This window comes from Vulpes lagopus, chromosome 2 (genome assembly GCF_018345385.1).
Source record: "Vulpes lagopus strain Blue_001 chromosome 2, ASM1834538v1, whole genome shotgun sequence".
NCBI classification, from domain to species: Eukaryota; Metazoa; Chordata; class Mammalia; order Carnivora; family Canidae; genus Vulpes; species Vulpes lagopus.
In genome coordinates this window covers 6,340,474-6,362,745 of record NC_054825.1, presented here as the reverse complement: position 1 = coordinate 6,362,745, position 22,272 = coordinate 6,340,474, and the positions used below count along the sequence as shown (strand labels likewise).

Here is a 22,272-nt window from a genome sequence, read left to right as displayed (position 1 = left end):
TCTAAAAGTCTATGACAAGGAGTCAGAAACCCAGAGCCTGGGACGCCTGGGTGGCTCAGCGGTTGAGTGTCTGCCTTCAGCTCAGGGTGTGATCCTGGGTTTGGGGATCGAGTTCCACATCTGGCTCCCTTTGAGGAGCCTGCTTTTCCCTCTATGTCTCTGCCTCTCTGTGTGTGTCTCTCATGAATAAATAAAATCTTAAAAAAGAAAAAAAAAGCAAAGAAACAAAACCAGGGCCTTCCAAGGTCCCACAAAGTAAACAAGTAAGGATGGTTAAGTGAAAGACATTGGTCATGGAGGGGACCATGACACACTGAAGGACACAAGCCCTAACCTAAGTGGTCCCTGCATGTTCTCCACTCTGCAAGAGGAACTGTCAGGGTCCCAGGTGATCTGGGAAAGAAAAGCAGAAGAAAAATTATTAAATTTCCTTACTACCTACAGCCTATTGGCAAGTCCCTGAAACAGGCAGAGTGAACTTCCTCTAGGGACTCAACTGCCTGGTTGTTAGTACTTTGCTAAGGGCAACAAGCAATCTTAGCCTGACCCTCAGCATCCTATTAAGTCCACTTTAACATATAAATTCTTTTAGAAACTTCCTTTATCTCTACCCCCAAGATTTATGTTGGCAATCATCCCCCACGCAGATGACCCACTGATATAAATCTGAAGGGTCTCTTGACTCAGGTTTTATTAGACAGTAATAAATGACCTTTCCCTAATGATTGCTAGCCTTGTCAAGGTCCTGGAAAACTTGCTTCCAAAATTCCTTAGAGACTTAACATCCTCCCTAAGCCCCTCCCAACTGGAAAGTATATAATGGGCCACTCCTCATGACCCCACTGCAGCTCTTTAGGCCCACGGATCCTGTCCCCTGACTTTAATAAAACCGCCTTTTGGCACCAAAGACATCTCAAGAATTCTTCTTGGCCGCCGGCTTCAAACCCTAACATCTTCCCTACATCACGAGGCACATCTGCCTCGCATAGAACTGTAAATATTTTTGACAAGATGTCTAATTTTGCTTTGGAAAATACCGTGTGCTGCGAGTAACTAACAAAATTTATGATAAGCATTTCTCTGAAATCATAATGTGTGCTGGGAGAATGAGATTTGTAAGTGCAGTCTAAACTACAAAATGTTTTGGAACGGGACAAGCTGCATGTGAAGACGAACTTTAGTAATTAATGACTGACAGCAATAGTTGGGAGATATTTCGTTAAACATTTTTAGCTTTGATTTTGCAGTTTAAAAAAAAATAATTGGAGCCAACAACATTGTTTATATGCCTCAAACACTTTGATAACCATTTTAAAAGCCTGTCATACTTGTTATTTTGCCTACATTGCCTAAGGGCTAAAAGAGTTCAGTGGGCTGGTGCTGTGCCTGGTGTTGGTAAAACAGATGATGCGATGGGACACTAGCCCTGGAGGAGCTCACAGGTGGCAAGAGAGGCAGATACAAACAGGTTAATTCTTCTATAAAACGGCAGGGCAGGATAAAGCTACATACAAGCTTTGGGAACAAAGAAAGGGTCCCTAAGGGGGTAGGGAGGGGACGGGAGAGACTTTCCAGGGATGATACCTGACATGGAAGATGAGGAAGGGAAAGGTATTCTAAGCAGAGGAAAACCATCAGCAAATAGACACTCTGGAACAACCTGTTGAAGCAGGAAACTGTAGGCAGTTCACTCATTCAACAAACATTCCCTAAGTTTGGGTGAAAGTTTTGGATGAAAATATCAGGTGCTGGGGGGTGGGGTAAACACCTGAGAGTGCTGACTGGGTACAAGAACCATACCTACCCACACAGCAGAGCAGGCCCTACGTGATGCAGTACGTCTGAGTGGGGCTGGAAGCTGGGGGACCGGGAAGGAGGCGGAAGGCAGACATTGAAACAACACAAAAAGAAACATAAATAACCTTCTTCAAATGTGAAATTCTGGAAGTAATGATCCATGTCATCCATAATATTAAATTTCAATTACTTACATTAGAAACAATGATATCTCTCTCACAGGAACACACACTCAAACACACAGCACTTAATAGTGTTTGAGAAGAGGGGCGTCTAGGTGGTTCAGTCAGTTAGTTAAGCAGCTGTCTTTGGCTCTGGTCATGATCTTAGGGTCCTGGGATCGAGCCCCACATCAGGTTCCCTGCTCAGTGGGGACTCTGCTTCTCCCTCTGCCCCTCCACCCCTGCTGGAGCCCCCCCCCCCCCAATAAATAGAATCTTTTAAAAAGTGTTTGAACAGAGAGAAAAAAGCAATTAACAAGCACTTAGCTAGAAAAATGGATCAACTCTCTCTAAGTCAGATGTGCCCAGTTTCTCCTGCCCTCAGGAATCCCCCTCCGTTACTCCCAAACCTTGCTGGCTCTAGCTCTGGGAGCAGCCCCGGGAAACCCAGTCTCTCTCTCCTCAGGTGTCATTCCACAAATGGTCCTGGGAGTTACTGGTCAACCCCCACCATCACCCCCCAGGCTGAAGACTGTCTCTGCTCCCAGGATTCTTTCTGCAGCTGTCCTCTCTATGCTGAATTTCTGGTTCTCTCTGTTTCATTCCCCTCTGCCTTTTCTTTCTTCTTTTTAAGATATTTATTTATTTAACAGAAAGAGAGAGAGAAAGAATGTGAGCAGGGGGAGGGGCAGAGAGAGGGAGAGAATCTTAAGCAGACTAGATGGTGAATGAGGAGCCCTATGTGGGGCTTGATTTCACCACCCTAAGATCAAACTGAGCCAAAATCAAGAGCTAGACCCTTAAATGATTGAGCCACCCAGGCCCTTGCTCCCTGCCATTTCCAGCATATTTTCCCACATTACCTAGGGTTCAGGAACCTACTTCTCAAGAGGCTTGCAATATATTTGAGTCCTGAAAAAAAAAAAAATTGATACCTCAGAACATCCCTTCTTAAAAAAAAAAAAAAAGAACATCCCTTCTTACCAATAAACAACAGCAGTTAAAGATTACTAGAAGCTAAACCATAAGTTTAAAAGTTTAATAAGAATCATGTTTTTGATAAAACAATGAACAATCAAAAAGAAAAATTGGAAAATAAAACGTTAAGAATAAATTTTAAATCATTTTATTTACCACTCAGAGATGTTTTTATGGACACATACACGAAAAAGATATGTTTTAGAAATTAGGATGATGATGCATATTTGCTTTTTAAAACTTTAACATCGTATGAACTGAAATGTTCTTCAACATTCCTGAAAAAGAAGATAATAATTTCCCAGGTTAAGGGTATTATATACCAAAAAAGACTTAGCCAGGGCACCCCGGGTGGCTTAGCGGTTTAGCGCCTGCCTTCAGCCCAGGGCGTGACCCAGGAGACCCAGGATCGAGTCCTGCATGGGGCTCCCTGCATGGAGCCTGCTTCTCCCTCTGCCTCTGCCTCCACCTCTCATGAATGAATAAATTAAATCTTAAAAAAAAAAAAAAAAGGACTTAGCCATCTTCCTAATGCCTGATATTATAAATTCTGTTCAAGTTTTTAGTACAATAAATAACGTATTACCCTGCCAAGAGAAGGAGTACAAAATACAAAGGAGTACAAAAAACCCAGTAACCATCAAAATCGATACATACTGGAAGTGTCTACGAAATGCACCATTATGTATAACCCATTGCTAAACAGAATTCATAAGAATATTTCGTTACATTTGAAAGCAACTTGTAAATTGAGCTTCCTCGGCCCCAAGGATGTCCCGAGGACGGGTGAGGACGTCCACAGCGAGGTAGCAGAGCCAACGTAAGTTACAAGTCGAGGCAGCCCAATCCTGCGAGGCAAAGTCAAGTCTTCGAAAACCTTCCCAATGTGTCACCGCAAAACAACGCACATCCTCACGCGGGCCGGGTCTTGCGGTGAAGTTCGCGTGCTGCGACGTCAGATGCGGAGTCCGGCTCCCGAGCTTTCCCAGGGCGCTGGGGGGGCGGGTACAGCCGGCCTCCCCCGCTGCTCCTTTCCCGGCCTCCCCCGATGCTCCGAGCATCGTCTCCTGGAGTCTGCAGGTCGCGCAGCTCTCGGGCCCACGCCCGACCTCCGCACTCAGGATCCGCACGGAACTACACCTGCACCTGGAGGCTGGGGGCGCCCCAGGACCCCCGGAAAGCCCTCCGCCAGCGCCCGGGCACCCGACGAGCAGCGGGCTTTCCGCAGATGCTCCGCCGTCACCAGGCCAACGCGGCATCTTGAAAAAACCCTGCGGAGGTGCGACCGCCTCGGAAGCGCGTCCCTCCGGGGAAGGCGGGGCGGGGGGGGGGCGGCTCCAGCTGGAGCCCCGGGCCCACAGCCGCCCCTCCCCTCGGGGCCCCGCCGCTCCCCGCCGCCCCTCCCCTCGGGGCCCGCCGCTCCCCGCCGCCCCTCCCCTCGGGGCCCGCCGCTCCCCGCCGCCCCTCCCCTCGGGGCCCCGCCGCTCCCCGCCGCCCCTCCCCTCGGGGCCCCGCCGCTCCCCGCCGCCCCTCCCCTCGGGGCCCCGCCGCTCCCCGCCGCCCCTCCCCTCGGGGCCCCGCCGCTCCCCGCCGCCCCTCCCCTCGGGGCCGCGGGCCCACAGCCGCACTGTGATGCGGGGGAGCGGCGCCGAGCCCTCACCTGGCCGCCCCATCTCTCCCGTCCTGGGAGCCCGTCCGCGAGCGCCAACACCTCGCTGCTCACATAAACTGCAACCGCGGGCTCCTGGGGCCCCAGCACCCCCGCCCACGCGGCGACCACCCCGCCGGCCCCCGGAGCCCCCAGCGGCCGGAACTGTTTGCCAACAAACGTCAAAGGCGTGAAGGGGTGGAGCCTGGGAATCAGATCCCGCGAGAAGTGGCCCCCTGAAGAGGCCCCGACAGGCGCAGGCGCATTACAGCTCCTGCCCCTCCCCAACCCCCGCACCCCCGCCGCGAAGGTGGCTTCCGCTGGGGAAGGCGGGGCCGGACCGCCGGCACAAAGATCGCGAGATTTGGCCGCGTCACCGCGACTCCTTCCGGTCCGAGGCCGGAAGCGCCGTGTGTGGGGCGTCCCTGGCGGCCGCTGCGCTGCGCCGCTGCGCTGCGGGGCCCGGTGTGTGTCGCGGCTCCTCGGGGCCCGTTTCTCCCCGCCGAACCCTGGACCGAGGTGATGGGGGACTCCAAGGAGGCCGGGGCCGAGTGTCCGCCGGCGGGGGCCGCTGCTCGGGGAGGGCTCAGCCTCCTGTCCCAGGGAGAATCCGAGGAACCCTCTGCACAGGTGAGTCCGTCCCGGGCGGGACCTGCGGGGCTCCGGGGGCTGCGGGCCGGCCCCGCGGGGGAGGGTGTCCCGCCGCCCGGAGGCTGCTGCCGCCCGCCCCGCGCCTCCCGGGCGGCCTCCCAGACGGAGGGAGGGGGCCCGTGTGTGTCTGTCCGGCGTTCGCGTCCAGGTCACTCCTAGGAGAAGCTGTTGTGGCTTCCCGCTCGGTCATGACCCACCGGCGACTTGGACCCGGTGTCGGCTCCCAAGGAGCGTACGTGGGAGCACGCGGTTCCAGAAGGTGGCAAAGTGGGACGCCCGGTGGCTCGGTGGTTGGGCATCTCCCTTGGGCCCAGGGCGTGACCCCGGGTCCTGGGTTCGAGTCCTGCACCGGGCTCCCTGCAGGGAGGCTGCCTCTCCCTCTGCCTGTGTCTCTGCTTCTCTCTCTCTCTCTCTGTCTCTCATGAATAAATAAATAAACTCATTTTTTTAAAAAAAACGTGGCAAAGTCGTGCAAAGCTGGAGGGAGAAGAGCAGGTGTCGCCAGGGAGCTCACCGAGGTGGGGTCGTGGTAAAGGGTTCCAAGTGTCTGCCGGGCAGAACAGCGACGGCCCGAGAGGTTAGGGTAGTGAACTGGGGCGCTGAGCTTACCTGGGAGGGTGCAGGTGAAGAGTGTGAGGGACACCCCCCCCCCGTGCCTTCCTGTGAAGCCAAGGCTCAGAGTGTTTGTGTAATGAACTGACGAATCCGTCACTAAACTGGAGCCCGAGAAAGCCCTGGGGGAGCCTGGCTGGCTGAGTTTGTGGGACCTGCGACTCTTGATCTCTTGGTGGAATTCAAGCCCCACGTCGGTGTAAAGCTTAATTTGAATAAATGGATGGATGGATGGATGGAAGGAAGGAAAGAAAAAGAAAAGAAAAGGGGATCCCTGGGTGGCCCAGCGGTTTTAGCGCCGCCTGCAGCCCAGGGTGTGATCCTGGAGACCCCAGATTTGAGTCCCAGGTCAGGCTCCCCGCATGGACCCTGCTTCTCCCTCTGCCTGTGTCTCTGCCCCTCTCTCTCTCTCTCTCTCTCTCTCTGTGTGACTATCATAAATAAATTTAAAAAAAATTTTAAAAACCTTTAGAAGGTTTTATTCGCAGGGAACCCGACGCAGGACTCGATCCCAGGTCTCCAGGATCACACCCTGGGCGGAGGGCAGGAGCTAAAACCGCTGGGCCAACAGGGCTGCCCAAAGTCTTATAGAAAAAAATAAAAGAAAGCAGCTTTCTAAATGATAGGCTACTGAAATTAAAATAATCTATCTTTACTAAGGAGCAGAGGTTGTATCAAGTTTTGCCTTTAATTAACGTGATTCTATTGACTTGACCACTGTCTCAGGCGATGACTGTAAACATTCTACTTCTGGACCCATGTTTTTCTTTGAAATTACGTGAAAAAGAGCTAAGTAAACGTGACAGTGTATGCTTGCGTTTTTGTTGCTATTAGAAACTGTAGCATGTATTCATGTGAAGCCTGAGGTGGTGTGTTTGTTGTTGTTTAAAAAAAAAAAAAACTTGGGATTTTTAATTTCTAGGAGTGTTATTCAAGTTTTGTTCAATGTGTTAATTAGGGATCAGCTTTGTTTCTTGGAGGCAATGAAGTGAAGAGCCGAGCTGTGGTGAAGTACTCCTCTGCGCCTCCTCGAACAGCATTTGCACGCCTTGAAGAGAAGACAGACTTGAAACTCCCACCTGCCAACTGGTTACGAGAGAGTGCCAAACTAGGGCCAGCAGGAACTACCATTCTTGGCAATAGTAAGAAAAGCAAGCCATTTTCAAGGTAAGTATTAATCAGTGACATTTTTACTTCTCAACACTCCCTGCCACCCCCCCAACCCCCCGCCACCGCAGCTCTAATATTTGCTTTTTCAGTTTCATTGGTATATTCATCATCTTGGTGAGATTTCTCTTTAGAAAAAGGTTTTAGCTGACTTTCAAAGTCCTTTTTCCTCTTCTAATAGGATTGTATTTCTAATATGAAGACATCAGTTGCATATACTTCTTTGGGGTCTGCATGATGTTTTTAACAAAGCTGAGTTTTGACCACTAAAATTCAATTAGATGTTTTGGTTTTAGGCAATCACATACCTTTTGAGTATGTGAATACAAAGAATCTGGTGGCACAGGAGAAGGAAAACTTGTAACACTGCCTAATCTGCCATACAGAGTTTTTCATTAAATAGTGGTGGATTGTTTGGTCTGAAAAAGCCTAATGAAGAAACCGAGCATGCTGGGTGACCTATAGCCTTGGCTTTGGCACTTGCTGAGGTAGTTGCTGGAAATTCCACTGGTAGTATTTAAGGATGAGTGTGTCCTGGGTTCTTATAGAGAAACGTATGCTAACATTTGTATTCTTGTAGAATATTTAATGTGCAGGATTCTCTCCTGTTTCCCTCTCCATGATTAAACCTAAAATATGTCGGCCTAAGCTAGCAAGAGCCATAAATATATTAATACCTAATGAGTTTAGTTTAGAAATTATCCTAATGCCTCTGAAGGTAAAAGTCATATTTGCAAAATGTTATTTATAGCATTACTTATACTAGCAAAAAGTTGGAAATAGTCCAGATATTTTCCTTTAGAAGAATGGCTTAAATTATATGTCAATGCAATTAAATATTGTGAAGTAAAAAAAAAATAATAATAAATAAATAAATATTGTGAAGTGACTTAAATTTTAGTTATATCGACTGTGTGCAAACAGTGTGCCAAGTACTTCATATGTTTATCTCATTGAATTCTCACAACAACCCTTTGAGTTAGGTTCTGTTAACTAATTTTCACATGGGAAAACTGAGGCTTGGTGTGGTTAAGTAACTTGCCTAGCCCACATGGTATAAATTAGAGCGTGCTTTGAAGTGAGGCGGTCCTAGGTAAGTGTTCTGATCCTCTGCCACTTACTAACTGAAAAATGGTGACATCAGCTGCTTTTCAGGCTGAGTGATTATAGACATGCCTCACGTGGCACCTGACACAACATTTTTTTTTTCTTTTCTTCTTCTGGCTGAATTGGGGTCAGGTTCTCCCCCACCCCACCCCCAATCCTGAAAAAGTAGTATTGTGTATCACTAGCAACACAGCCCTAGAGACTAAATCCTGATTAGTGTTTCCTATCTCATCACGTAAAAAGAATAATATCTTGAACTGTTTACTTTTGGAGATTTGGGGTGGGGATTTGTAACTTAAAAAGTCAATTGTTTTTTTTGTTCTAGTGTTTCCTATTGCTTCTGTTACTATATATTACCTAATCTGTGATTAAGTCTTTGTACCACTAAGAAGGAAAAACTACTTGATTCTAATGGTGATAGGCATATTGATTTCAGAGATGTAAGAATGTAGAAAATGGGTATCCTGGAAGTGATGGAACACTGTATTCTCCTATAAACTCTGCTTGTATCACTATGAGCGTGACCTTTGTGGCCTTTGTTCCCTCCATTAGCTTTGGTATGGCATACGACTTTATTGATTCTGTGGGAAATGATGTGGACGTTGTCTCTGACTCTGAAGTAAGTGTCCTTGTTGGGAAATGTAATTGGGGTGTTTATGTTAGGGATTTATAACATGCTCTGTTGTATAGTCTTGAAAAATTACTGATGAAATAAGATTCAACCGTCTGATTATCAAATACCTTTTTTGTTAGTAAAGTAATGCCCTGCTACATCTTTCAGGAAGGAAGGAGCGATGCCCAAAACACTGGCAGTGGTGATGTTAATATTGATAGTTGTGTTTTAATGGTAACAATTATAAATTATTGTAATGTTTGGGGTGATTTATATAATATTACCAGTTGAGAACGAGAAATGATACAGCAAATCTGTTGCTCCTTAGTTGGTAATTTTATCTGATATGCTAAAAACTTAGGTCAGTGCCAAAGTGACCTATACACACTTAATTTTAGGAAATTCTATTGTGTTAAAATACATCTTTGACCTTCATTTGCATTAACATGGAATGGCTGGTAAAATGTAGGTGATCCTGATTTTATTTTAAAAATTTTTTTTTAGGGCAGCCCGGGTGGCTTAGCACTTTAGCGCCGCTTTCAGCCTAGAGCGTGATCCTGGAGTCCTGGGATCGAGTCCCACATCGGGCTCCCTGCATGGAGCCTGCTTCTCCCTCTGTCTGTGTCTCTGCCCCCCCCCTCTGTCTCTCTGTCTCTCGTGAGTAAATAAATAAAATATTTTAAAAATAAATAAAATAAAATTTTTAAGGATTTTATTTATTTATTTGAGAGAGAGAGGGAGCCAGGGGCGGGGACGGGGGTGTAGGGCCTGGTGCAGAAGCAGGCTCTCCACTGAGCAGGGAGCCTGATGCAGAACCTGGGCCCTGAGACTCTGGGATCATGACCTGAGCCAAAGGCAGGTGCTTAACTGACTGAACCACTTGGGTGATTCTGATTTTAAAGTTTTGTTTTCCATGTGTTTGTATTTAGCTCTTTGTGTGAAATATAGTTTGTATAACCTTAGGGAAATAAAGTTTATTGTGCTTTAAAATTAAATGAAGTTAAAATTTGAAAGTGTTCAAGCTCCCCTAAAAAGATCTTTTTAACTATTTTTCCTTTTAATTTTTTAAAGAACATAAAAAAGCTCCTGAAGATTCCCTACAGCAAGTCGCATGTAAGCATGGCTGTACACCGCATAGGAAGGACTCTGTTACTCGATGAGTTAGATATTCAAGAACTCTTTATGAGATCATCTCAGGTAATGCTTTTTCTGGAAAAACAACCAGAAAGGCACTATTTTAACAACTTAAGGGCACTAGAAATATTGTTTCTAAGAAAGGCTGAAGCAGAAACACAGTTTAGCACTTTGGCAACTGAGAAATGAGACATTTCTTGGAATATAAAGAAGCCTTAATAGGAAATAGAAAAGAGTGAATGAGGAAGAAACTTATCTTATAACCAACAGCCAGGATTCTTGCAAGGAAAAGGATGAAACCGATGAAGAAAGTTGTAAAAAATCAGTAACTTAAGGGAATAGTTAAAATTTTTGAAAAATCCTTTGATGTCTCCATTGAAGAGATTCTCATGAAACAATTGCCAGGAAATGTGAAAATATTAGAGGTTATTTCTATGAATACATAGTTATTAGAATTAAGTGATTCACTAAAAGCAAAGCTTCTCAAACTGTATTTTGGTACATGACTCCCCACCCCCCATGTATTGATAGAGGATACTTTTTGTCAAGTGTAAAGGCAGTGTTGTAGTTTTTTGAGGCTTATTCCCTGTTTCTGTATGTATCCTTGCCACTGGTCAAGCTCTTAAAATGTGATAATGAGTAAATCACAGTCCTTATTTGCTGGCAGCTTAAAGTCTTGGCATTGTAAACAATCACAGATAATATCGATATGGTATGCATATTAGGGTTTATTCCAGGTACTAAGGAATGTGTTAGAAAGACCACTTCTCAGCCTGGCTTGGGGAGAAGAGGAAGGCAGATTTCCCAAAAGAGGTAATAGAGATTAAGTCTAGAAAGACAGTGTTTAAATAAATGTTTATGAAATAGTATTTTTTAAAAAGAGAATATTTCCTGTAAAAGAGTAGAGGATAACCAATTGTTTTGATTACAGGTTTGTTGTATTTATCATTTTCTTTTGTTACTCAGACAGGTGATTGGACGTGGCTGAAAGAGTTTTATCAAAGACTCATTGACCAGAAGTGGCAGAGGAAGAAAAAGAGCAAAGAGCACTGGTATCAGAAGGCTATTCTTTCCAAGTTTTTATATTACAGGTAGTTGGCTGCTTGTTTATTTTTTTATCTTAAGGAAAATGAAATCGTGATCTCAAATTTAATTCTTAAGCTAGTAAAAGTAATTTCAGTTTTGCAAGTATGGTATTAACGACATTTTAGTGTCTTACGTTCCTTTTTTTTTTTTTTTAATAACATTTATGCTTGATTATGGAATTCAGCTTTTGAAAACCAGTAGACTGTCACATAAAGTTAACTTTAGTAACAATGTGGTATTTTTATTTTTGATTGGCCAGTATCAATGGCGATGGAGCCGCTCAGCCCGTCCCATCCACTGCAGAACAGCCCGAATCATCCAGTTCAGATCAGACAAATGATTCGGATGGGGCTTCGTGGCCCGCCCCCTTTGAAATGCCTTCTTCTGTTTCTGAAGATCCCAGTGCTTCCAGTCAGGTTAGTTAGTACTTAGATATTAATTTAATAAACTTGTTTAAGAAGACAAAACCAATGATCTTGTTGGTAAAGATAGAAGAACAGGTATAAAAAGTACTCTAATTTATGTCTTATAATTAATTAGAAAAAATACTTTTTTTAGATTTTCAAAATAGGATTTATAAAAAATACGAATAGCTAGATCAGATTTTTTAAAATTCAAAATATTAAAAATTTTTACTAGCATTTAAAATAGCTTATCCATGTTTATCAATACCGATTATCTCCTTGAAGTCATGAGTATATATGATATAGTCATGTTGTGTATTTTAAGCTTTAGATTTATAGTAAATGCCTATTAGGTATTGAGACTCACAGGCCTGTTTGTAATTTAATCCTGACCTTCTTACCTTAACTTTTAGATTGGTAAGTCTAAAATTGCCCTTAAGATTTTCTGGGTGAAGTTCCTGAGATTTAACCCACATTAATATTGTAAAGTTTTTAGAAAGGAAGAGAGTAGTATATCTGTTTTGTCTCTTGTATTCTTGGTTTTTTCTTATTTTTTGTTTAGTTTTTGTCTTTACTGTGTCTATCAAAGAGTAAAGTAACTATCTATGTAAATTTATACATGTCTGTTTTTAGGAAGACATATTGACAAAGTTGAAGAAGATAAAAATAAGATCTTGGTGAATTGTGTTTTTCCTCTTGCTATGTGTTCTCACAAATTGAACATTATTTGCCCAGATTGCTGCTGTCCTCAGACTATAGGGTTACAAGAGGCAAATATGTTTAACTGAATTTTAGTTTTAGTAGGTTTTAAGATTGAGGAACCTCATTAAGCTATGTAGTGAATTTAAATTTTTTTTCCAAAGTTAGAAAGTAGTAGTTACGTGCAAGTTCACATAGTGCTAACCTCTGAGTGAGGGGGGGGCGGAAGGGGTGTTGTGTGAATGAGAAGGCGCATGGGTGCTTGGTGCGAGCAGGGTCCTGTGTCATGACCTGGGTAATGATTACATGGATAATTTGCTTTGTAATTAGTTATTGTACTGTATGATTTATTTTATGCACTTTCTTGTATGTGATTATATTGCATTAATAGAGTTTTTAAAAATTTAACATTCCTTGATTTCAAAATCCACACATTACAGAAAACATAACGGAAATACTAATCTTCTGCCACCTATCTGCTCATCTCCCAACCTTATCATTCTGTCCTTACCTTGTTTAGGGCTTACTATAAAAAATCTGGGAGGCTTTTGAGAATCTGTAGACTCATATATGGAAGAAGTAAACTGGCATCTGTTTAATGTATTTTATGCCACGTACTTTAAACTGTGTATATGTGTATGTGTGTACATACATTTTTTTCATCCTTCAAGTTGTATGTGTATTAAGTGTTGACAATATAATTTTACAAGTAAGTAAAGTTCATGAAGAATAGATGTTTGCTCATGATCACATAGCTAGTAAAATCTGAGTGAGGACTTAAACCCTGAGATTTCTGACTTCAGAGACTTGTTCGTACAGCAGTAGTCCACTACCATCCACATATTCCACACATATTTAGAAGGGCTCCATAAGCAGTAGGGTTGTCATAGCAATGGCACAGTCCTAAGCAGAGCTAGCCTGCCATAAAAATAATAATCTCTGACAGACTAGTTTATATAACCTCATACTGCCTAAATTTCAAATAGAGATTTTTGTGTATTACCTTGTGAATTCTTATTCCCCAAACCTAGTTTGAGGCCTCTGTTACACAGTGATAGTTTAAATAGGTGTCTGTGGGTGGCCTTGGAGCCATACTTTTATTGAGAATGATCCAGAGCCCAGACTCCCACTAGGGTACTCCCTCACAAATACAGTTTGGGGATGTGGTCCATAGGCTGGTAACGTGTCTGTACAGACAAAATAACGTTTGAAGTTCTGGTGGGGCTCTTTAAGGAGAATATAAGACTGAACAAAAGTAATGGATTCTCCCCCCGCCTCACCGTGCTTGCAGTTGAGGGTACTCACTTCCCAGGCAGGGGCTGAGCCTATTAGCACATACATACACATACCGATCTTGGGATTAAAAGTTTAAAGTAATGTTTCTTAAGGCTACTGTCCCTAATGGTTGGAAATTTGAGTTCTGGACTGAGTTAACCCATTGTCGATGATTCTCCTCCCTTAAGTGTTTTCTAGAACATATTCCACAGAATGTATTAAGAATAAAACATGTTCTGAGATTAAAGTTTGGGAACATTGGATTTTATAGAGGGGAACTTGATTTTTCCAGGACAGAACCTTTTAGAGGTTTTGGTTTTTTTTTTGTTTTTTTTCTTTTTTTTTAAATATTGTTATTGTCCAAAAGCAAGCCTGTGGTGAGCAGTGGGTTTCAAAGCTTACTCTGGAAATTCTTCACCAAGAACGCCAGGGACTAGTTCTCTGAAGCACACGTCAAACAATGGCAAACGTTGGGACTGCTCGAATGACTGATGTCTCAAGAATAATAGGGCTCAGGGGCACCTGGCTATCTCAGTCAATAGAGTGTATGACTTTTGATCTTGGGTTTGAAAGTTTGAGCCCCATGCCACGTGTAGAGATTACTTAAAATCTTTTTAAAAATATAGGAAAAATAAAAATACGTCTGAGATTTCTTAGAAATTTTTAATTTTTAATTCAGTAGATATGGGGTGGGCTGATAAGTGGTATTCAGACTTACCCAAAAAGAAAAAAATTGGAACTTTGAAAGCTTAAAATAATTTTTAATCTTTTTTTATTTGCATAAGATCTATATGTGATTAGCTTAGAATAGCTATGATAATAAAGAGCTGAAACAAGCCACACAGTGATGAGAGTAGATTAGAGGTTTATGCTTTGAATGTTTAGTGGATACTCTTGAAAAGTAGGCCATTTGTGAGAAATTATGGCAGCACGGTCACTCCTTATCCTTGCACTTTTCACAGGGAAGTGAGCCTCTTGAACCCTCATACATAGTGGGGCATGTGGCCTCAGCACCCAAAGAACAAAACCTGACTACTTTATTCAATGACGGGGAGAACAGTCAGGTATGCTTTCCATGGTGTCCAAATTGGGACACCTAATCCCCAGTCTACTTTGTCATTTAAAAGCTAGTCTGAATTGGAATTTGTAGGGAAAAAAGTCCACTTGATCCTGAAAATCACTTTCTAAACATCTCTATGATCTTATAGCTCTGTGACTTTAATTTACTATGTCTGCTTTGTCTTTCCTTTTCCTAGTCTTTCTGTGAATCATGGGGGGAAATTTTGGATCTCTAGTGTATTACATAATAACCTTTCCTGTTTTATTTTTAATCAAAGGGTCTTAAAAATGATTTTGTTCGGAATATCTTATGGACATTTGAAGATATACATATGTTGGTTGGTTCCAACATGCCTATATTTGGAGGAGGCAGATACCCAGCAGTCAGCTTGCGTCTCAGGTAAACCAAAATGGTGTTCGTTTAGGGTCAGTGTCTCATCTGCGTTCACTTAATTTGTTAATCATCACCTTTATCTGGGGTTTTCACTTCCCTCCTTCCCCCATGAATTGAAATCAGCACAGTAAGGAAGGGGGGTGTTATCAGCAAATGCTTAAAGCCCTAAGGCTGGGTTTTCATTCAAGTTCTTCATAATTGGAGTCAGAGATCTGTTGTACTGGCTTAATCAGGTCTGAATTCACAGCTAGTGACAATATAATAGAATTAAATTAGTTAGGGAAGTGGTTTACCAGCTTCCTATTAACTAATTATGAGCACTTTTTTTTTTCTAAAGATTTTATTTATTTATTCATGAGAGATACAGAGAAAGTAAGGCAGAGAGAGAAGCAGGCTCCCTGCAAGGGTCTGGGACTCAGTCCTGGGACTCAGTCCTGGACCCTAGGATCACACCCTGAGCCGAAGGCATATGCTCAACTGCTGAGCCACCCAGGCATCCCGAGTGCTTCTGTTAGTACTCTAGCTGTATGTGTTCATATCAACCAACGTGAGCTACGGTGTGGTGTATTACAATAAATGGGGGCCAGTATTTCACCTCAAGTTTGTGTGAGGAGCATGCAGCAGGCTCACAATAATCTGCTATCCTATTTCCTTCTACTCTTACTGAAAACTCTTAGGGATTCCAGTTAGAAACACAAGCAGAACTTACGGAACAGTGATAAAGAACATACCACATGAGCTGCCTATACGTATCTCACCAGAAAAGAAAGTGTATGTGGTATTTTTCATCCAGAGAGAATAGATTAAAATGGTTAAATGGTGGAAATAAGTCTCAGATGGTTCTTTAGGGAACATCTTAAACTGCATAACGTTAGAAATGTGTATTTTTAGGGACAACAACAAACCAATTAATGTGCTAACTGGAATTGACTATTGGTTGGACAACCTGATATGCAATGTACCGGAACTTGTGATGTGTTTTCACGTAAATGGAATTGTACAGGTAAGTGAGCCACAGTGTGACTTTTCTAATTTTCTCACAAATGTAAATCAGTGCAGAGAGTACCTCACCAAAGATTTGAGGCCCATAAATACTAGGCTGTACTTTTAACAAGGAAGTTTGCTGTGAATAAACTGAACTTTGAGTGTTTTCATATTTGTGTTGTAATACCAGAATTCTAGATGTTACAGGAGTATGATTGTACAGGTATTTTTTTGGGAAGGTCATAAATATATTGAAGCCTGCATTTTTAGCTCTAGAACTCTGATTTTAATACCAGGCATTCATAGTAATTAATTACCTAAAAGTGTCTATAGAGTGGAGGTATCCATTCAGTAGACAGATATGTAGTAGTCTTAGAGCAAGACTACAGCAATAATGTGTGACGTCATCGGTTATATAGCATATTGAAATTGAGCTTGTTCTATTTGTGAGGCACCTTATCCTCATTATAAATGTGAGGGGAAAACAAAGAATAAAGTTTAGTCGCTACCCAGAAAGGTAAAATACTAATGGGAAATGACAGAGTGCAAAGAGAAAGTTAGGAGATTATTTGTGAGACGTGTAGTACACCCCAACTACGAAAGTCTGAGTGATCTGGGAAGGTAAGATCATATCTGTCTTTATCTGAAAGAGACTTCTCAAGAAGTGGCCTCCAAAAACTGGTGAATGTTTTACACTAAAAGACTAGTGTGAGTGAAGGGATAACGGATCTCCAGCAAGGTGACAGAGGATTCATTTAACAGAATAACAAATAGATTAGAAAACCTGAAGTCGGGATCCCTGGGTGGCGCAGCGGTTTGGCGCCTGCCTTTGGCCCAGGGCGCGATCCTGGAGACCCGGGATCGAGTCCCATGTCGGGCTCCTGGTGCATGGAGGCTGCTTCTCCCTCTGCCTGTGTCTCTGCCTCTCTCTCTCTCTGCGACTATCATAAATAAATAAAAAATTAAAAAAAAAAAAAAAAAGAAAACCTGAGGTCAAATAATGGAGAGTCTAGGATGCTGAGCTAAGGAGTGTGGGCTGAGTTTGGTTAGTAATCTGTAATCTGTGAAGGCTTTGCATCTGGGAGGTGAAATTTGTCATGTTGGACTCTTAGTTTGGAGATGGCACGTAGGACAGGCATGGAGGGCTCGGAGACAAAAAGACTGCTGGAGCTTAGCACTATATCTACAAGTAACATGATGGACTTAGACTGTAGAGGAAATACTAAGAATTGACAGTGATAAGAGCTAGCATTTATTGAGTGCTTGTTTTGTTCTAGATACTTTGCTACCGTTTTACATGCATTACTTACTCGATCTTTTTAGCTGCTTGAATACCATTATTCCCTTTTGATGAAGAGGGAAATTTGAGCATCAGAGAGCTCAAGTGAGTTGCCCAGGGCCATATTGCTAGTAAGTGGTGATGCCAGTATTTGAATCTGTATCTGGTTGAGGCCCTATGCTTCTAACCATTGTATCCAGCCCAGTGATTGTAAACTTCTAGTGTCTATCACAGTCACTCTTGATCAAGGACACATATACACACACACTTGCTTGGCTCCCTGGTACATCAGGATAGGTGGGATCTGTGTATCTATCAAAGAAAAAAAAAAAGAAGAAAGCTTTATAGATGATTCTGATTTGCACTCTTGGTTGGGAAGCACTGTTGTAAACATTACCCTAAACAGCATTTAATGAGAGGCTGTGGCTGGAGAGGGTGGGACTTCCAGGGTCCAGGGTCTAAAAGAGCAGTGGTATCATTACTTGAGATGGAGACATTGAACTGGTAAGGCAGGGAAAGGTGATCTGTCTTCATCATGTGCTCCATTTGAAGAAAGCATTGAAATGTCCATGAGCATTTTGAAGTTGTAGGCATGGAGAAGATGAAGCTAGAGAAATAACCTGAGGGGCCATCTGCCTGGATACTGTTGGACGTCATTACCATGGAAATCTATTCTACTCAGACATTGGAGCCATTCCCCATGTGGGTTGAAAGGGCAGAGGGGCCCAGATAGTACAGTATAAAATCCAGGAGGAGTGACTTGGGGCTGTAGATGAGCCAAGAAGGATGAAAATTCACCTTAGGAGACTGGTCTTATTTTCCAGTAGATTTGGAGTTTCTTAGAGTTTTCAGAAAATGTGAGAGGTGTTTAGGGAAGTGTGAACAGAAGACAAGCTAGAAAAAAACTGGAGCCTCAAAAGTACTGGCAGTGGTGTCCTTGTGGCCTCTGCTCTAGCTGCTGCCTCTAGTCCCCATCTCCAGTTCTATAAAGGAGTCGAGTCTGTAGCCCAAGGGAAGAGTAGTGTCTACCGGAGAGACTTGCCCGGTGAGGCTAGTGTCTGGGAGGAAGAGCATGCTGGGTGAATTCTGCCCTCATCTACCATCCTCGTGGATGAAAACCACCAGGAGAATAGAAGGGCGTGTATGCCATGCGCTGCTCTGCAGGAGAACAGAAGTAGGACCGTGCCTAAATCTGTGGTTCCAAATTGGTGGAGATTCTCTCTTGAGACTTATTTCTGTGCTAAGCCTACAGAATGGCTGACATGTGGGTCAGACTCCTCTGGAATATTGGAGCAATAAAAAAGATAAAAAACCAGCGGTTTAAGCTCTTCTGGGCTGCATAGCTCTCTGATGGCAGGATTTCTGTATTTGGTTCCATTTTAATAAAAGGATTGCTGCCTAGGTTTTCTCTGAAACTGCATTTGGTCTATGTTTTACAGAAGTATGAAATGATAAAAACTGAAGAGATTCCCAATTTGGAAAACTCGAACTTTTCTACAAAAGTCATAAAAGACATTGCACAGAATATTTTATCATTTCTAAAATCAAACTGTACCAAAGAAGGACATACCTATTGGCTATTTAAAGGTAAATCCCTTCTTGAATGAACAGTAATAATTGATACCAGTGGCTCTGGTGAACTGAGTTTTGTTTTTGTTTTCAGCAAGTGGCAGTGATATAGTGAAGCTCTATGATCTCACTACTCTTTGTGAAGAAACTGAAGACAAGTACCAGAATCCATTCACAATGCCGGTGGCTATTCTCTTATATAAGTGAGTGCTTGAAGAAGTAGCCTTATTGAAAATTTTTAAGTGTACAGCCACACTATCCAGGTCAAGGCACATTTTACATTTCTGTGGCTTAAGAAACAAAGTGTGTGTATATGTATACAGGCCATACAAAGTCAACTTGGGGGAGAGTAAATACTATATTTAAAAATATGGTATTGTTTCTTATATGTCTTATTCTATGGGAAGGTAAGAAGAGCATGCTTATACTTGAGTCTCGTAGAGAATGAAGAATGGGGTGTAAAGTTGATATAAACATTTTTTTAGGGTTGCTTGCAACATGATGATGAAGAAGAATCAGAATAAGAAACACTATGGGACCATTAGAACATTGCTTCTTAATTGTGTTAAATTGTTGGACAAAAGCAGACATCCTCAAGTAAGATTAATATTTATATACTCTTTAAAAATATTCTAGCATTCTGAAAAAAATAAAAGTATCCTAGCATTCTGAAAGATTGTTGCCTAGACTTTAAAGCCATTTAATTCATGCCTTATTTGTTATGGTAACTGATAACCACATGTGGCTGTCGAGCACTTAAAATGTGCTTAATCCATGAAAAAAAAATGTACTTAATCTGAATTGAAGTTGCTTTAAATGTAAACTACACATTAAGTTTTGAAGGTTGGGGGATCCCTGGGTGACACGGCGGTTTGGCACCTGCCTTTGGCCCAGGGCGCTATCTTGGAGTCCCAGGATCGAGTCCCGTGTTAGGCTCCCAGCATGGAGCCTGCTTCTCCCTCTGCCTGTGTCTCTGCCTCTCTCTCTCTTTCTCTCTATCATGAATAAATAAATAAAATCTTTAAAAAAAAAAATTTGAAGGTTGTGTGTACACATTGCATGTTGAAATGATAATATTTTGTGTTACTGAACCAATTTATTAAAATTAATTTCACCAGACTTTTTATAATTTAGCCACAAGAAATTCAGAATTTCCTATGTGGCTGGCTGACACTACATTTCTTTTAGATAACACTATTCTCTCATTTTAGAACTCATGTAATTTTAACAGTGCTGCTGTTATTTTCCTTTAACACTTCTAAAAGGTGGAAAAGTATTTTAGAATATTTTTTTTAAAGATCCATTTACACAAATGGATGTTAACACTTTGTTGTATAAATAAGGTTCACTCTCTGTACCCTTCAGTACATAAAAGCATCTCTTAAAATAATCTTCTAGTCACATGCCGCACGATTTTACCACTCTGACCCTCAGTTGTTTGAGTCTGACAGCCACTTTTTGGTGTAATGCTGGTTGAATCCTGTTTATATTAGGAAAGGCATGTAGCATATGCAATGTTTTTTTAAAGATTCAAGTTAATTTTAATTGTAGCCATATCCAGTTGGATATATAAGTTTATTTTGGAGACAGAAAACTTGATGATTGAGATCGTGGTGTTTAGCAAAAACTGAATAGTTTATGTGAAAGTTAGGAAAAGGTGTTAAAACTATGGAATGTTTGTGATCAAGAATAAGTAACAGATAATAGAGTAAATAATGATGGTATGTAAATACTCATTTTAATGAAAAGATGCCGGGGTAGACTTTTCCTTCATGAAGCTGGTGGGGCTTTTCCCCCCTGGAACCAAAGAACATGCAATAAATATTAGTTGCTTATTAGACCCTTATTAAAGAGAAATTCTGGTTTCTCAGCTAATATGGAGTGTTATCTTGCTAATATTTTAGTTATGACACTCTGAAAACTTTTGTCTCCGGTTGCCACCATTTTTTAAAGACAGAGGGCTGGAGATGGAATAATTACAGGAAATAAGCATATCAACCCATGAAGATTTTATGGAGAGCCTTCAAAGCATTGAGAACTTTGATTTGTTCTTTGTGTAACAGTGTGGAAATAGCCTCTTTGAAGACCTCCTAAAATTTGTTAGTACATTAGTAAAATTCATGCCACTTTAGAATGCTCAGTTTTGATGACAATCACATGTATTTCTTTTTTTTTTATAAGATTATTGCTTCAGCCAATTACATGCTTTCAGAACTTTTTCAATTAGATGAACCTAAAAAAGAAGAAAGTTCAGAATCTCCTTTAAATGAGAATTCTGATGAAAGTTACAGTGAAGAGGAGGAAGAGATGCCAGACAGCGATGAAAATGGATCCTATAGCACCAGTTCTGATCCCTCGGATGATAACAAAGCAGTAGCTATTATTAAGTCTGTTGGAGAATTGTCAGTTCCAGAAAAATACAAATCCATTCATCAAATCCGAGTAAGCATGGTAAAATTGTTTTCAAGTTTTATAAGTGGAAAAACAGTTATTAATTGAATACAACTAGCCTCTCAAAAGATGGCTTTACTGGGGTACCTGGATGACGCATTTGGTTAAGCATACAATTCTCGGTTTCAGTTCAGGTCATGATTTCAGGGTCCTGAGATCAAATCCTGTGTCAGGCTCCATGCTCAGCTCAGAGTCGGCTTCAGATTCTCTCTCCCTCTTCCTCTGCCCCTCCGTTGTGTGTGCTCTTGCAAATGTGCTCGCTCTCTCTCTCTCTCTCTCTGTCAAAAAAAAAAAAAATTAGTAATGATTCTTCATAGTCCAGGGCCTAGTAATCATTAGCTTTATGAATACTAAAACCTGTTTTATAATTACCCCAGGGTAGCTGATCCATGTGCAAGCCAGTGGTAGACAACATATAAACCATACATCAATATATTAATTTTTATGTGATTTTCTTTTGCAGTGACCAGTGTATAATCCTGTCTCTTCACCAGGGTATTCATTCTCAGTTTATAGGTTGCTGGGATACTGAACGTGTAGATTGCTCTGTGAACATAGAATAAGCATAGAAAATGGGGTGGCTTGTTGATCCATTTGTGGGGAAGCCAGTACCTTATCCCAGTGCTATTGCAGTGACTGGGCCTTATCAGCTACATTAGTCCTATCTCTGGTCTTGTCAAGGTCAGATAGACTCTAACAACTTCCTACCCTTTAAGTTCTGTTGACATGGATTGCATTGACTATCCTACCATTGGTCTTTTTCCAGAAAGTAGAATTAAGTTTCAGTTCCCTAAATCCTAATTACTTTCCAGTCCTACCTGCCTGTGATCAGATCTAAATCAGCCTTAAAAGACTGACTGTTCCCAGCACTGAAATACAGTCATATATACAAATAATCTCTTAACGTAAGCTCGGGGTTTAGCTTTCAGACAGAGACCTTATATCCAGATAGGTTTTTAAAGGACACCTCTCTGTCACCCTTAAACATTACCTGTCTTTTTGACTCTTCCTTCACTTTCCCCTCTCATTTACCAGAGCCACTTGCCTTTTTTCCTGCCTCAGGCTCATCAAGATCATGCCCATCTTGAGGAGGCATCTGCTGTTGCTTCTGCTTGGCCCATCCCAATTTTCATGGCTGCCTTTTTTAAGCCTTGTATCTTAATGGAAATGTCCCTCCTTCCAAAGATCTTTCCTGATCACTCTA

At 42.2% G+C, this 22,272-nt stretch overlaps 1 protein-coding gene and 1 long non-coding RNA gene across 4 annotated transcripts in view; one reads left to right on the top strand and one right to left on the bottom strand.

Moving 5' to 3' along the window:
- Nucleotides 1-3,068: 3,068 nt before the first annotated feature.
- Nucleotides 3,069-4,853, bottom strand: LOC121484625. Its single transcript, XR_005986083.1, has 2 exons — nucleotides 4,597-4,853; nucleotides 3,069-4,207 (listed from the first exon to the last, which is right to left on the bottom strand). It is a non-coding gene; the product is annotated as an uncharacterized LOC121484625 (long non-coding RNA).
- Nucleotides 4,854-4,989: 136 nt separating this feature from the next.
- EDRF1 (erythroid differentiation regulatory factor 1) overlaps nucleotides 4,990-22,272 on the top strand; it is a 41,818-nt gene continuing 24,535 nt past the window's right edge. For 2 of the 3 annotated variants that reach the window (XM_041744006.1, XM_041744005.1), the window contains exons 1-13: nucleotides 4,990-5,214; nucleotides 6,806-7,014; nucleotides 8,674-8,740; nucleotides 9,806-9,931; nucleotides 10,835-10,959; nucleotides 11,214-11,370; nucleotides 14,295-14,396; nucleotides 14,670-14,791; nucleotides 15,677-15,788; nucleotides 18,488-18,635; nucleotides 18,712-18,820; nucleotides 19,103-19,214; nucleotides 20,799-21,059. In XM_041744006.1, the coding sequence (XP_041599940.1) occupies nucleotides 5,107-5,214; nucleotides 6,806-7,014; nucleotides 8,674-8,740; nucleotides 9,806-9,931; nucleotides 10,835-10,959; nucleotides 11,214-11,370; nucleotides 14,295-14,396; nucleotides 14,670-14,791; nucleotides 15,677-15,788; nucleotides 18,488-18,635; nucleotides 18,712-18,820; nucleotides 19,103-19,214; nucleotides 20,799-21,059 (1,758 nt within the window). In that variant the 5' untranslated portion in view covers nucleotides 4,990-5,106. The remainder of the gene's footprint in view (nucleotides 5,215-6,805; nucleotides 7,015-8,673; nucleotides 8,741-9,805; nucleotides 9,932-10,834; nucleotides 10,960-11,213; nucleotides 11,371-14,294; nucleotides 14,397-14,669; nucleotides 14,792-15,676; nucleotides 15,789-18,487; nucleotides 18,636-18,711; nucleotides 18,821-19,102; nucleotides 19,215-20,798; nucleotides 21,060-22,272) is intronic. The other variant, XM_041744007.1, reaches the window with a different exon arrangement.